The 17,200-nt window shown below is 35.2% G+C and overlaps 1 protein-coding gene across 1 annotated transcript; it reads left to right on the forward strand.

Moving 5' to 3' along the window:
* Positions 1-11,420: 11,420 nt before the first annotated feature.
* LOC132129595 (SLAM family member 5-like) lies at positions 11,421-14,864 on the forward strand. Its single transcript, XM_059541230.1, has 5 exons — positions 11,421-11,548; positions 12,865-13,191; positions 13,333-13,392; positions 13,870-14,121; positions 14,707-14,864. The coding sequence occupies exons 1-5, from the start codon at positions 11,512-11,514 to the stop codon at positions 14,844-14,846; spliced, it is 816 nt and encodes a 271-aa protein (XP_059397213.1). The 5' UTR covers positions 11,421-11,511; the 3' UTR covers positions 14,847-14,864.
* The last annotated feature ends 2,336 nt before the right edge of the window (positions 14,865-17,200 follow it).

Here is a 17,200-nt window from a genome sequence, read left to right on the forward strand (position 1 = left end):
TTTTTTAAGTAATTAATACTTTTGTTCTGCAAGAATGCACAAAATTGACAGTAAAGACATTTTAATTTCACAAAAGATATCAATAAAAGCTGTTCTTTTTAACTTTCTATTCATCAAAAAATCTTGAAAAACATAAAAAGTTGCATTTTAGAACACTTGAATCAACTGCAATCAATGCATTAAAAATATAGATCACCATAGCAACTGCACAGCAGCACCCTAGCAACAATCCAGAACCCAAAGCAACTGCATAGCAACAGGGGGAAAAAATTAGGGTATGTCTACACTTATAGAAAAAATGTTTTCTTTCACATATAGACCACAACGTTGTCAAAACAATGGATGCTTGGAAATGACTAAAAACACTGTTTTATGCATGAAAAGAAAGTTGTGGATATTACTTTGTAAAGAGAGGCTGGGCCCTATTTAATGATCTAAGTGCATGGTCTAAAGAGCACGGCGCAGGTGCACTCAGGGCATGTCCGAATCCCCTTTTGCTAGTTTAACGACGGGAAAGTGGTCGGCTCGCCCGGGCGCATGGTCTAAACGGGTTGTCCCTATTCTCTTAATGAGTAATGGGTGTTTTATTGGGCGTAATGAGCAATAAACCAATCAGAGAGTCATCTCCCATGCTCTTTAAGAGGACAGTTGCACTCGTGCCATGGGGAATTTGCAATTTACAAAGCGGAATTTGCAAGCGCAAAGACAGAACGTGTCTTCAGAGATGAAAAGGAGCTGATCGTGTGCAAGCAAATAGCCTAATTCTGATACATTGCTATCAAACATTATGACATGTAGGTATTTTTATATTAATGTAGCCTACAAAATAAATTGTATTATTTTATTGTTTCATATTTAAAAATGTTTGTGTGCTGCCCCGTGTCCCTGTGTAATAATCAAAGTAAATGTAATGATCATTTTCTACTAACGCGCTCTTTAAATAACAAAAAAAAATATTGCGCCATTGACTTTAGGCTTTAGACCAGGTTTGAGTTTGTCTATGGTGCAGTCTTTTTTCTTTTAGTTCCTCAAAACAGCAACGTGCTAACAATCCGCCTGAACACACCTATTTTTTAGACCAGCACACCCATGGGCACACAAATTGGCACAAATGCATTCCAATGCAGCGCAGGACTGAAAAATTAAAACTGCGTCAGGCTGAAACTAGCAAAAACACTTGCGCCGTGCCGCATTGCGCCGGGTGTATGATAGGGCCCACTATGTGCCTGCGCACATACTGACATAACACACGTGCATGATGTCCCCCGAAACACCATTGTTGTGTAAATGAACGGCCAAAACAATAAAACATTTTCTGTTTATTGCAAATGATTAAAGAAGCTCTGATTGGATGATCAGAGAATGCAACCTGTTTACATAACAGCTCTAGTCTTGTATTATTATATATTGATAACTGTTCTATCCCAGATAGCACACATATGTCTGCAAGATGTCTGTTAAAGATCGCTTCATCTGGAAAGCATCTGCTGTGTACAAACATCAGACAGACGTATTTAAGATGTCAGTTTTACATTCATGCTAAATCATAAACATCTTAAAGACATCTTCTAAATGTCTATTTGACATCTGATAGGAAACGTCCTATAGACGTCTTGCAGATGTAAATGCAGACATCAAATGATGACAAAATCACATGATGAACCCAAGCCTATCACAAGCAGCTTTTAAATATTAACACACACAAATAAAACTGAAATAATGCAATAAACATTAACTGAACAATATTAGATGTAATATACAGTACAACCCAAAGGTTCACAACTGCTTAGAAAAAACTAAGAAAAAACATTGTTATTTCAACAACAACAACAACAACAAAACATCAAATCTGAAATGTAATGCAGGGAATTCTGGGAATGTCAATTTATGGTTATTCACTGTAAATTATACAATCTTTATCACTTCCAAAAACGTAAATTACATGAAATGTCCAATGCAGTTTTTCATCGATTATATGATATCTAGTAGGGGAACTTACCGTTAACCATTTTACTGGTTTTTACTGTAACATTTTTAGTCTTTTACCGTTAAACTCACAGTCATTTTTTTTTTACAGTGAAAGAAAGAGAATATGACTCACATGATTTTCTACCAGATGTCCTAAACCCATTTCTAAACCCGTTCCTTTAACCAGAATAAAAGTGGGGTTTAAAATTACAATAACCCATGTTTAAGTGGAGTGAAAGCCCTTGGATGTGTTTGAGTGTATAGTTTACATGACAACCTCTTCCACAGAAATCAATTACATGAATTTCCCAGAGTGCAGTGCCACCAGACACGTTCCCATATACCAGAACTAGAGCAGCTTCCCAGCAGACTTGGCTCACATGGACGCGCACCGCGTGTGCCAGGAACGACACACATACACTCCATCAGTAACGTTATCCAGTCTCCAGCTCTCTCTCACACACACAGATGTGCATCAGAGAGCTGGCAAGAACTCGCCACATCCTGCTAAATACAATCTGATCACACAAACACCGGTGTGAAAAATACATCACAGGCAGTTTCACCTTTCACCTCAAGGGCTGCTGGGAAAGCGCTCTGTCAGAGGGTCACAAACGCGTTTGTTGTCTGAAGTCTAACAAGGTGGAAGATATCCAGGTCTGAAGTAGGACAGCTTGCCACTTTTCCCATCGAGTCTATGGAGGCTTTTGAATGGATTAGCAAGGGTTAGGGGTAGAATTGCAGAGGATATTTTGAACCCAACATCAACGTCCTGTTAGCTAATTGTAATGTGGCTTTATGTTTATTTACTGCATGCTTTATGAAAGTAAGCCAGATTTATTGTCGGATTTACTGTTCAAATTGACAGATACAGAGATCACCCTAAATATGACATGTGGGTCACTCCTTTCCTTTTCCAACATGCTGCAGGCGCAGATTCCCATTTTACATGAATGATGTAGCACACATATATTATAGTCTCCATGAGTAACCATGAGTATTTAAAGTGACTCCAGAGTTAGCTGCATGTTATTCAGGTCAATACAAAATGATTGAGTTAAGCCTTCAATTATTCTTAGTCTCAGATTGGCTCCAAATAAAATGATTATATTTGTTCAGATGTATTCTATGTGTTGTGTCTTCTCAGCTGTGTTGAGGTGAAATGAGCTGCATCTGATCTGATCATGTCAGAGTTTTTACAGTGATTCATGCAGTCATCTGAGCTGTCTATTTAATGTATATATTCATCTATAAATTTTTGTCATTGTTAATTCACTCAAAAAAATTTTTACAAATTGTATAAATATAAAAATATTTAATACACACACAGTATTGTTTATTCAGCTATGAAGGTTTATGCAAAGTGGCACTTTTACATTCAATGTTATGTTCATGTTGTTGATATTACAAATCTTTGGTTATGGTAAGTTTAGGAAAAAAACTGAACTGATATTGGAAATTCATGTGAATACAACCATACAAATATCATGAATATATAATCTTTCAAAACTAAGGTATTATAATCTCATCCATGCTTTAGATTCAGATTTGCCAATCAGCATCACTGGAAGAGAACAATGACCAATCACAGCGCTGACACCTTTACAGGACAGAAGCTTATGAATATTAATTACACTGCTGCAGCTTTGGAATCAGATCAAATGTGTGACGTCATAGCGCCCCCTACAGGAATATTCAATGAATCACCATGATGAAGAACAGTTGAGACCTGAAATAAATGTAAATTCTACTTTTAAATGTGGGGGGAAATCTATCTCATTTTGTTAAGGTTCACTGAAATAAAATTAAATATAAAAAAAAATTCGGATACTTTTTTTTTTTTTCTTATTGCAAGTCTGTCTCATTTTTATTTAAAGATAACTAAAATAACTTAAAGTGCATTCTGTTTTTATTAATAAAAACAAAAACTAATAAAAATGCATATATATATATATATATATATATATATATATATATATATATATAAACAGGGCCTGGATTTTGGCATATAATTTACTGAATGGTAAACATTCAGCATGCTAAATACTGAAAGCATAATTCTAGTAAATAATCACAATGATAATAATTAGCCTATGCATAAAATGATTGTTTTGTTTAAGAAAATTATTACATTTTCTTTTAATTTAATAATTTAATAATAAATTATTATTATTAATTATTTAAAATATTTTTAAAATGCATTAATTGTATTTATAAGGGTTAAATACATATAAGCGTATAAGGGTTGACGCTAGTGGATAAATCGGAATATTGCGTGCGATTACGATGCTAACATTTTATAGCACTTATAGCTGTCAATGCACATCAAATTCAAAATATCAAAACATTCAAACTCGAAATGTGCATGAAGTTATTATTTCTTAAGCATCACGCACTATTGTTTGTTATAGTGAAAGGTGCACAAGAAATACAAAACAACTGATTTAATGGAAAACATTCAAATGCTGCCATAATGTTTTCAGTCGAATCATACTGTATATTGGTGCCAATATTCAATGCAATGTTTATTGCATTTTTGCAACCTTTTGGTTTGTTTCCTACTGATTCAGCTAAAACTCAAAATCGAGCAGTGTTAAAGACAGAAAATACTGTCAACAAAGCTGTTTTTATAATGACCAAAACATGTTTATTAGGTATTTATAGTCTTCTTGTGGTGTCTCAGTTTGGCAGTGCTCATGTTTTCTCACACTTTAGTTGATTTCACGTTTTAACAGTCTGTCCAACTCTACAGTAAATGACTACTGAAAGTGCTGTCAGTTACATCACTGTTTGAGAGACAGATAGAAAGTAAATTAAACTGTGATTATATCTAACAAATGAAAAGCACAGCACAGGTGAGGAACATCAGATGAACTTTAGCTCAGTGTGTTCCTCACTCTCTTCTGCATCAGGATCACTATTTACTGCACTTTTACTGGATGCATGCTTCACCTGTTGTAGTAATGTTTACTGGATTTATACCTGCTCTTTAAAGATCTGCTGAGCATGTTTACACACAGATTTGTGCAGGTTTGGCATATCCGTCTTTATTTTGCAATACAATTATTCAGGGAGTAATACTGATCGAAATTGAAACATGCTATTTTTTCCCAATGTCTGTAAGCAAAACATCGACATTATAAATCTACATTCTAAATATAATAATGTAAAATATTTTATTCTACCCCCATGCAATCCTGAAAAAGTGGATGATAAAATGCAAAATCAAACAGAACGAGAAAAAAAATGATGCCATACAGGTTACCTGAAGGAATAGTTCACACAAAAATCTAAACTGGGTGAATGGGTTTCATACAGCTAATAAAAACATCACAATACGTTGTATACACCAATATACTCAGGTCCATCAATTAACATCTTGTGAAGTAAAAAGCTGCAAGTTTGTGAGAAACGTATCCATCATTAAGATGTTTTTAACTTCAAACCGTTGCTTCCAGCTAAAATATGAGTCTATAATCCATAATAACGCTTCATCCAGTGAAAAGTGGTCTGGTCTGAATCAGGAGAGAAGATCAAACACTTTTTAAAAGCCGAAACAGCTCTAAACAAATATGTGGGTGGATTGATGTGAGAGACAACAGGAGATAGGCTTTTTCACTGGAGGAAGTGATATTATGGATTATGGACTATTTTAAAATAACCCTTTATTGACCAATAACCATTTTTTGGCTCCATTCGGGATCCTAAGTTGGCTCTTATATGGTTCTTTGGAGTTTAAAAAGCTCTTGGATGATAATACGTTCTTCAGATCAGCATTTTTGGTTCTGTCGAAGCACCAGTTCATAGATGGTTTTCATTAGAAATGAGACTTGGCCTCAGGCTGTAAAACCCTTTTTAGTTTAATTGGAATGATTATCTTTAATAAACGACACAAGAATGAAGCCGGATTCTTCATTCAGAATTGCCTGCTGGAAAGACAGACAGAGGTTTAACCCTATAAAGCCTGCGGTAGCACATTTGACACACATTTCTAAGGCCTCTAAAAGATCAACATGATAAGTAAGTAAGCCGCTAAATAAAACGGAGCTGTTTTTCCTCCTTATTCTCACTATTTCATACTATATGAGACATAAAACCTGATATAACTTAATTTTTTTTTCTTTTTTAGCTCTTTCAGGCTATTATTTCATATGTCAGGCATCACAGGTTTAAAGCACTCAAACGCTCCAGTGATTCTGGAATGAAAGTTTAAACTTCATTACGATGGTTTGCTGTAGTCAGTAAAACGAGAAAATGCCTTGTTTGTGACACAGTGAAGGTACATTACACACTAAAGTGTCTCCAGAGCATCATCTGCTCTCCCAGAGAGAGCCCTTCTGTCCAGATAAATGAGAAAAAGAAGTGTGCTTAATTGTCCTTAAAACATACTAAGCTGAACAAATGTGAAATTAAAAAATGCATTTAGATACATGACATGCAAGTTTCAATAGAAATGACCAAGTAAACATGCTAGATGACAAAAGTCAGGAAATGATCTGTTAGTAAGTGACAAAAGATGAAATATGAAATAGCGGACACAGACTCTGCTGCTTTGATTGGTCTGTTGCTTAATGTCTCTTCAGATTACAAAATGTTTTCTACATTAGTCCTTTGACAACAATCTACACAATACGGTCAATACAGATGGTTTAGTATAACGCTTTACACTAATTAAATAAGTCAAGTCACCTTTATGTGTCAACAATGCAAAATGAGAGTTAAAGGCAGTTCATCATTGAATTCAGTGATGTCATCTCTGTTCAGTTAAATAGTGTCTGTGCATTTATTTGCAATCAAGTCAACGATATCCCTGTAGATGAAGTGACCCAAACTAAGCAAACCAGAGGCGACAGCGGCAAGGAACCGAAACTCCATCGGTGACAGAATGGAGAAAAAAAACCAGGCTGCAAATTAAGTTATGATACTGAAGAATGAAATCACTTAATTTACTTTTTCATAGGCATCATAGGGCGATTTCTGAAGGAAAAGCTTCTGGAAGAGGCCACATTCACTCTAAAGCTCTCCATGTCCCATTTCGAGACAGCAGTCAGCACAAGGACAGTTCACAGACTGATATTGGGTTTGCAGCAGAAGCCACCCTGACCCAACTCAAATCTTCCAAAAATTCAGATTCAAATTCAGAGAGGCAGAGACTAGAGATTAAGATGGACTGCAAGAAACTCTTGATCACACTCCTTGAGGAGTTGCTGAAAAAGACTCCAGTGCACCACACGTTAGTGAGAAGCATGCACTGCCTTGACCCCAGATGCATGGCTGAAAGTAAGGAACTCTGCAAAACTCAAATGAGAAGGATGCTGCACATACTTGTTAAAGCTAAAAATGTAAATGAGGCCATGTGCGACGATATCCTTAGAGAGTTTAGTGATTTGGCTGCTCTGAAGGTTAAGTTCAGGAAATTTGACCCCAAAACCGCTTGAGTGACAATGGGAACAAAACCATCACTTTTCAGAGTGTGGAATGTGGTGAAGATTCTTCTTGTCTTATCACATGGTCAGGCAACTATCGAAAGAGGTTTTTCAATCAACAAAGAATGTACTGTAAATTCATGACATTTACTGTTAACACTGAGAAAATTATTTGGCTTTACAAATAGAAGTGCAGTTGGAATACACTGCCATCCATGTGCATGCCTGACATGCTTTCTCATATTAGAAAAACAGAATTTGAATCCTGCATAAATGCAAAACAAGCCACAATCACTCCTACCTTCAGCTGGAGTGAAGCTGTTATCTGCCACCTGTGCTTTGGGTGTTTCAGTGTAGAGTGACTGAAAAACAGAGAACGCCACTTACTTGTAAGGAAACATTCTTTAAAAACTTTTTTTACACTTATTTTCTTCTACATTATATAGCTCATTCTCCAATTTTCTTTGTTTTCCTTTAGATTTGAAAAATGTTGACATGGGACCAAACAAATGCTTCAACATGCATCCCATCGATTTTCTCTGTGAACTCCAGCATGTGCTACTTCATAACCTCTTATTTTATCATCATCTCTATCAGCATCAACATGGTTCTTGGTCTTCCAGCAAACTGTTACATCGTGTGGTTGAGCGTGAAGGAGATGATTCAAGGACAGTCCAGCGAAATCTTCGTCTTCAACTCTGCACTCGTTGAGATCTTCTTCTGCTCTTCCTATGTTTTTGACTTATGGGAGTATTTCTTTAATTGTACTTATTGCACGTTTGGCATTTATTTTCCGGGTCTGTTGCTGTTGGTCGGTCGTCCTCTTTTTCAAACCTGCATCTGTGTAGAGCGATATGTAGGGGTTCTCCATCCTGTGACCTTCCTGAAGCTCAAACCTATGAAATACCGGTTCACCACAGCCATCATCGGATGGATTCTGATCATTACCTCAAGCCTCATTGTTTCACTGAACATCATTGAACTTTATCAACTACTTTTGCCAGAACTGCTGGTTGGTTTAAGCATCAAAGTCTTCAGCTGCTTGATGGTCCTGAAGGCTCTGAAGCGCCCTGGACCAGGTGACAACTTCAAGAAGAAAGAGGGAGTGAATCAAGATAAACTCAAGGCTTTTCGGATCATTCGGATCATGCTGGTGTCCGCAGTGCTTATGTACGGTCCTATGATTATTTCTCTTGTGCTTTATTATTTAATAGATTTAAATAGGTTTCTTTTGATCTGGTCTGGGGCCTTGTGCCTTGGGCTCATGACAGGGTTTGTGCATCCTTTACTCTATCTCAAAAGAGTTGGAAAAATCCCTTTTTGTTAGAAGAACTTCACACATTTTGGTTTCTTAAACACAAACAAATACAAAAAATAAGAAAAAAATACTACTATTACTATGATCTAATATAAAATTAAAGGGATATATCCTACCTCAAAAAAAATTGTCATTATTTAATACCCTTATGTTATTCCAAAACCAAATTTTTTTCTTATTCTTCACATTTAATCCTCTAGCAAAAGCCTAAACCAAAAGCTTTGAATGACAAACTTCCATTTTCTGAATACATGCATCTCATTATTTGTTAATTATATTAAGATTTTTTTTATGTACTTAAAAAGTACTACAATATATTAATAAAATAATCATTTAACGGACATGTGATTTTATTTTTTCATTAAATTGCCAATTGAAATATTCCTGCATTTGGGTTGATTGACTGACATGAGTTTTGTTTTTATGTGCATGCTACAAATGAAGTCAGACCCCCTTAAAAAAAACCTACATGCAACCAAAGCAAAAGATTAGAGAGTTAAGGTTTCTGCACAGTTTACATAGTTTCCAGTCATTTAGTTTGGTGTACTTGCATGTTTTATCAGTTGTGCTCTACCGTGACAGCTGTGTCAATAACAAGTGTGTTACATCCTAGAAAACCATCATGCAATAACATTTAAATGTCACAACCTGAAAGGTGTACACCTCTCAACTCAATGTCTGTGGTTTCACCTGTGCATTTGAATTTTTACCATCTATAATTTATGAAAGAGCAATATGCACTGAAATGGCATTCAGTTAATCAGAAGACGGGTGCAGTCATGTGCACCTGCTATCTGCAATAACACTCACATCCCATTCACCTTTGGACATATTCAAACGTATAATATTATGTTACAAGACACACAAGAACCAATGCATTTGACATCACTTAATTTAAATATGTTGTGGCATCTCAGCCATTATTTTTCTTTTTCTTAATAGCTTGACAAATGTCATGCCCAGTTGGACAACAAAGGGAAAATATGAGGATACATCTGCTTTTGTTGTTATTTGTGTTATATGCTGTGGTATTTGTGTTTTATGTTTTAGAGTGTTTATTTGTCACATTATACAAACCCAAGAATTTACTTATGAAAACTAGGTAGACCATTGTGGATGTAAATTGAATGATCGTTTGAATATATTGAAATATTACACACATTAAAATAAATGTTATTTTTAGTGCTATCAAACGATTAATCACATCTAAAATAAGTTTTTGTTTATATAATATGTTTGTGTACTGTCTATATTACATAAATTACATACATTTAAGAAAAATGTTTTGTTTGTACATAAATTATCTAGATTTATATATCATATAATTAATTATATATATAAATGTATGTGCCCGCGCTCTCTCTCTCTCCCAGCACGGGCACACGCATATCTATCTGCTCTGTTCAGCGAGCATAGAGGAGCAGCACTTTCAGTTAAAAAAAAGATATTCTGTTGCTTCTAACTCTATTTTACATACAAGTATAGCCGAAATCACAGTACAACCATTGTCTTAATCTTATGTGTATGTAATTTTAATTAGACAATGTCGTGAATAGGATTTTAGTGCAGAGATTAACATCTTTGAGAGCTGGTATGTAGTCTTAATGGACCGCGTTTCAGTCATTATAATATTAATTGTCGGACAACAGAAACATTAACATATAATAATAAAAAACGTTTTATTGAGAATGTATGCAGTACATGAGCACAGAATGGGCTAGATAATATGACGCACTTACGGCATGAATATGCTAATTATCATATGACGTCATTTACCGACTTTTCAGGTAGGGTTTAGCCATAGACATGTATAGAAGGCCTTTCTATACATGTCTATGGGGTTTAGCTACTTTCCATTGAAAGAAGTTGGCAACACTGCTTCGTTAGCACGCGCTTTCGATGTGTGTTTCAATCAAGAGTAGCCTACTCACGAACTAACGACAAAATCCGTTCACGATCTGTGTAGAAATCCAAGACGCCAATGATCCTTCAAACTGCAATGATGTAGTAGAAACGGCTCTTAGGTTACGTCACTTCTTCGCGCACTTTTTGTGCACTCTGTTTTCCCGCCCCTTCAACCTTTTTAAATCAGCCATCCAGCTATTATCAAGATATAAAAACGGTTAAAAAATAAATCAGAAAAAGAGTACTACAGCATATATTTAGCATTGTGGAATGTTTTCTTTACAAATTTAAATTTAATTTCTATTAATTTCGATTAAAAACGTTTGTTTGTTTGTTTGTTTACGAAGTTACTAAGAAATTAAAAAAAAAAAAATCCATAGCACAAAAGGAAGAACTTAAAAATGTAATTTAATATAATAAATGTAGCCCTACTAGTTTTTCATCTATTTATTTAAACATAAGCCAATTGCAAAACAGTCTAGCATTCATTGTTCTGTTGTCTTGTTCCTCAGACATAAAACAAGACTCTAAAAGGGGGGGGGGGGTTAAAATTCATAAAAAATAATAAATTTAGTAGGAACATTAACATATTAACAGGTTGATTATTTTTCTGGTAAAAAATTTTTTTTAATTATGTTTCCCACACATCTGTCAGCCTGTTTGGTGTCTAAACAGATTAATGCACATATGGATCAGTTGGAAAAAGTTATAAAGGTGAGTGGACAGGTGTTTGAGATGCAGTTTTCAGTACAGCACTGCCCTCTTATGGTGGAAGCCATGTGACTGATGTCATTACAGGACACTTCCTCCAAAGACCATCTGCTCAGTTGAGTTCTAGGTGCATCATCGAGAGGACAACAACTCAACGCAATATCAACAAATACATTCATCAGTATGTGGGTTCTCATCTTATATATCATCTGTGTGGAGGGTAAGATGACACACATGCATATTTTAATTGGAATTTAATTTAATTGTCCTCAGTGCAAAAGGTTTCACTTTAAAATGTGTCTGGCAACTCAGCACAGTTCCATGCTACTATGAACATTCACAGATAAGAGAATATTCTTATGACTTGCATAACCGTGAACTCGTGAGAAAATGCAGCTGAACATATGGCCTGTAAGCAGTATAAATGATTGATTTCTGATCTTAAGTAAATATACACAATTCATAACAAGTCTATAACAATATATGCAATATATGAATGTTCTTTTTAGTAATTGTTTTGTAGTAAATTTTAGAAAAAATCAGCTGTGGAATCAAGTTGTGGCCAAGTCCAGTTCTTGATGTTTCCATGACACCAACAAATCAGGAAAAAAAAAGAGAACAAATATTTAAAAAAAAATATACACACAAGTCACCTTAGTGGAAACACTGACAAAACCATTTCCTGCTGACTTACACTCTGCGTCTTTACAGTCACACAAAGCTAAATTTAGAAAAAGAAAGAAAGAAAGAAAGACATTTAATTTAAATATTTTTTAACTCATCTGTTTATGTGTTAATCTAAAGAGTGCCATATTTTCATTTCTGCTGTTGGTTTCACTTTTCAAGGTAAAGAAACAACTTCTGTCCTTTACATGCAGCATTGTCTGAAACCGCAAAAAGACTTCCTTTCTCTCTCTTTAGATTATGTTCTGTCAAACCACAGACCTGCTGATGCAGTACAAACATGCATGAAAAGAAGAAATCAAAGATCTAGCAATTAATTCTAAACCTTTTCATTATTATTCAATCAGTTGTTTGTTGGTCAAGGAGTCTTGATTTTTAGCCACTCTTACCACACTTCAAGTTAAAATCTGGTTAAGACAATTCATATGAAATTAACTCTACAATCTTCCTCTCTGAAGGATCTTGCATCTAAGTCTATGGTTTCAAAAACAGTAATCCTATAATAGTAATTGCATACTTCATGCATGCTGCAGTGGATTTGGGGAGATTTCAACAAATCCAACATGAAATGGTTAGACAGCCATGCATTGTTTTGAGTAGATAAAATAATTCACATTAGTGATACAAAAGTAAATAAAAAAAAAAATTAATAATTTGCATTTATTGAAATGTATGCATGAAACTATAAATGACCTGAACTTTGGTTTGCGTCGACCGCAGTGTGTTTATGTGGTGAACTGTCGGTTCCCCAGAACATCAAACCATTGAAATTCAACCGAGGTTCAGAAACTGTAATTATCATTACCATATTAGTTATTTGTGTATAATTCACCTGTCTTCATGCTGTTTCAGTGGGTGGAGATGTTGATGATGCTGAAACAGTTATAGTGATGGAGAGAGGGGTTCTCAATCTGCAACCTGGAGTTGATGATCTGAAGGGAGATGTTCAGATACTGTGGTCTTTTGAAAGTGGCAGACAAAATACACGTGTCGCGCAGATGCATCAAGGGAAAATGTACACTCATTATAACACGCAATTCACTGGCAGAGTGCAGTTAGAGCAAAAAACTGGAATTTTAACCATCACAGACATCAGGACTAATCAGTCTGGACTGTATGAAGCCTTAATCATCACCAGTGCACACATCACAGCACGGAGATACAAAGTTCATGTTTATGGTAAGTTACAGCTGCATCCAGTAAGTTATGGGATAATAATTGTTTAGATTTGGTTCCATAGTGATTATTGCACTGCAATACTGGCCTCTTTGAGAGAGATATGGCTTTAAGGTGATGTGCATGTTTCCCTTTGTCCTAAAGCACCCGTCTCTGTACCTGCCATCAGGAGAAACTCATCAGTTAGTGTGCACCAATCAACAGGTCTGTCTATTTACTGTGGGCACTTGTAGCTTACAATTCTGACTTTTTTCTCTCAATTGTGAGTTTATAATTCTGCCTTTTTTCTTGGAATTATGAGTTTTTATCAGAATTATGGGGAAAAATCGGAACATGCTACATATAAACTCAGAATTCTGAGGAAGACTGTAGAACTGCGAGATGTTAAGATTCTGAGAAAAAATAATTGCGGGATGTAACTTTAGAATTCTGGTGAAAAGTCAGAATTGTGTGACATAAACTTGGAATTCTGGGAAAATAAGTCAGAATTGTGAGATGTAAAACTCACATTTTTATTCCATGATGGAAACAAGCTTCTATAAAATTACCCCAGAACTTCTGCAACAATACTAAAGAAAACATTACACTCATTTGAGCAGTTTTTATATGATGCAATTTGTTGGACTCTTTTTTTTAAATTATAATAGCAGTAGAAATATCAGTGTCTTTCATGTCTTTCAGGTACACAACATGAAACGGTGGATTCCTGCTCTGTGGTCTGCTCTGTGAAGAATGATCAAGACGTGTCTATCTCGTGGTATAAAGGAGGTGAAATGCTAAACAAGACCAGCAATCCTGATCTCAGCATCAACCTCAGTTTATCATTAGTTCTTCATTATAATGATCCAGAGACCTACAGATGCACGGCTGTGAATCCAGTGAGCAATAAGAGCATCCGTCTTCACAAGAAAGAGATCTGCTCACCACAGGAAGGTATGAGAAATACTACCTTTAGATCTCTCTTCCTGCCACAATAAACCTCTGTACAGCATTTTCACAAAGACATTAAATGGCACAGAAGATTGTTACGTCCAGAGCCGTAAGGTTCTGTTTGTGTGTTCAAGCTGTGCTGTTTCTCTCTCCATCCCGGATGAGCCCCCATTTACTGTTACGTTTTCCTGATTGGGGAGGGGAGGAATGAAACAGTAATAATGGTTGGTGGTGGCTTGACTGCAGCAGCAGCTTTGAGATCCCATCTTCAACCTCAGATCAGACACTTTGATGAAGCCAGTAGTTAACTGTGTATTTCTACCTCATATTGTGTGCGCTACTTAGTTCTTTCTTTTTAGTCTTTCTATTACACTTGATGATTGAGATTCATAAGGCAGAAGTGAGTGTTATCTCTAATAATTATTCGTTGTATGATTTAATTAATCTGTTTTTCTCTTGGTTTATTTCAAGTTTGCTTGTTAAACAGTTATTAGGGAGGTGGGTGGCATTTTATTTTGAATTTGACCCTCCCCTAGACTAATCAGGAAAAGTAACAAGATGTTTATGAACACGTCTCATCTCTTTCAGATTGTCTGGATCACTGTGGCGTCTCTGAGGCTCTGGTTCGTCTGGTTCTGTCTGGTCTGGTGGGAATCACCGCTGTTGGATTTCTTGTTGAACATCTGATGTTCTGCTCATCTCAGAGAAGAGCTGCTGCTTCTGTGTGATGGTGATACTTTTGTGAGATTCTGTGTAATTGCTATTTCCATTTTAACTCTTAAAATATAGATTTTGGTACTGTTTTATTTTATAATTCTGAACAAATAAGTTCTGTAAAATGTACAGTAGTATTACATATTTAGATTATGTATTTCTATTATATCAAAGAGGCTTATTCATGTGGTCTGTCTGTTGTATATAAAAATCTATTATTTAATTAGCGAATGAAACAAATGAATGCAGTTTTAAGAGTCATGGTAGAAATAGTTCTTTAACTGATTGGTTGAGCAGTGTTTAACTAGTAACTAGTGCCCATATTTAGTATGCATACCATTGCTGCACTTTTTTGTTGTTAGACAATATACACAAAATGCTTTTTTTTTTTGCACATTTTTGTGTGTGTGTGGGGGGGGGGGGGGGGTTAAATGTAAGAACTATGAATTGTTTACAAAATGTAGCTTTGTTCCTGTTTTATTTAGTTAATTAGCACATCTTACAGCTAATGCTAATTAGGGACACTAATATAAAATCTGATAATTTCTTTAATGAGATGCAAATGTTTTTCTCTGTATGTTTACTTTCTGTTGTTACATCACAAGAATCAGTTTAGCCAACACACAAGTTAGTAACAGAAAGGAAAGCATTTAAGATAATAAAAATGTTTTTATTTAATCTTTCAGCTGTTTTGGTTCTGCATCCATCGTTCAATCCTATCAACTGTTAATTCTGCATAACCAGTTTTACTCTGAAGACATTTTTTGTATGATTACGCAGATTTTAAGAAAATACACTGTTATAAATCTCTTTATTCCGAGAAGTTTAACAAAATGTACAGTCTTCACTAACACTGGAATATATTTTTAAATAATAAATACAAAAAATCAACAGAATGCACAGACAATACAAAATCTTATAATGCTCACATTTCATAAGGGAACAACAAATAAACTCTCAAATGCAAAAACCATCTTGGTCCAATGCCAACAGCTTACATCAATGATTAAAAAATACTTTCAGATACAATCTTGAATCTGCACTGCTAACTTAGGGTTTGACGAAACAAATCAGAAAATCACACACATGATCCCAAAGTCAGCAGCTGATTTCCAAATCAGAATCAGAATTAGCTTTATTTGGCAGGTGTGCGCAAACACACGAGGAATTTGTTGTGCTTTTTTTTTTAAAGGTACATACATACAAACATACACATCTGACATGAGAACAGAAAAAAAACTTTAAATAGTAAGACTTAGCAATAAATAATGTGTTTGAAATGGACTCTTACTTCACTACTCAGAGATCACAAAAGCTAGGATAAGATTTATATGCCTTTATATGCCAAAATGAAATGTGTGCTTTTTCTTTTCAAACTAATTATATAAAACAAAGGAGGTATTTTAGTGTACATTGGTGCTACAGTTAAAAGCAACAGTTATTTGGCCATTCATACTAATGCTAAAGTATTAGACTAAAGAGTATTTCTAAACCTTTGGCACCATCTGGTGGACAATCTTCAGAGCCCTTATTATCATGCCCAAAAAAATCATAAAATGACAAATGACACCCTAATGCCTTGTGAAGTTCAAGGAAAGATAAGCATTGATATAATTAACAGCTGGTGTGTCAGAATCACCTGGGATCTCTTGGTAAAACAGCACCAGTGGTTACATTCCTCAGTGAGTGAAATTACCATTTGATTCCTTACAGTCAACCCGTCTTGTTTTTTTCATTCAGCTTAGTCCTGCACTGCATGAGCTTGCAGTAATACAGTAACTATAAGTAACTTCCATGATCACTTAGGGATCTATGCCAACTGCTGGCTTCAGTGTGTATCTCCTGATGCACTGCCTGTAAGTCAACAGAAAAACTCAATTACAGGATGCCTTGCAAATCCAGTCAAAATAATGATGTAGATGCTAAAAATCAAATTAGGATAAGACAGGTTAAGATCAATTGCACTGCAATGATACTTGCCTTCCTATGTTTCCTATAAATGACACCAATAAGAACACACATGAGCAGTAAAGCGAGGCCCGCTGCGGCTGCACTTAGGCCTGCAGTTACTGATGTACTGTACACGGCAGATGCTTGTTCAGTGCTGATGGTCTTGAGTGGAGGCTCTGTAAGAAACAACCAGAACAAAAACTGAGAGAGAATATTTACAAATAACTCTAATAAATTAACATGGATTTTCACGATTTAGGTTCAAATGCATTTATGCACAGAGGAAGAGTTCTAGCGGAATGGTGAAAGTTTAGAGAAAAGCAATGTAATATAAAATAAGTTAATAAATATTCAAATTATTTTTTTTTAATAAATTAAAATTTATAAATAATAATAATAAACTGCATAAGTACATAAA

The sequence above is a fragment of the Carassius carassius genome, chromosome 46 (genome assembly GCF_963082965.1).
Source record: "Carassius carassius chromosome 46, fCarCar2.1, whole genome shotgun sequence".
Taxonomy (NCBI): domain Eukaryota; kingdom Metazoa; phylum Chordata; class Actinopteri; order Cypriniformes; family Cyprinidae; genus Carassius; species Carassius carassius.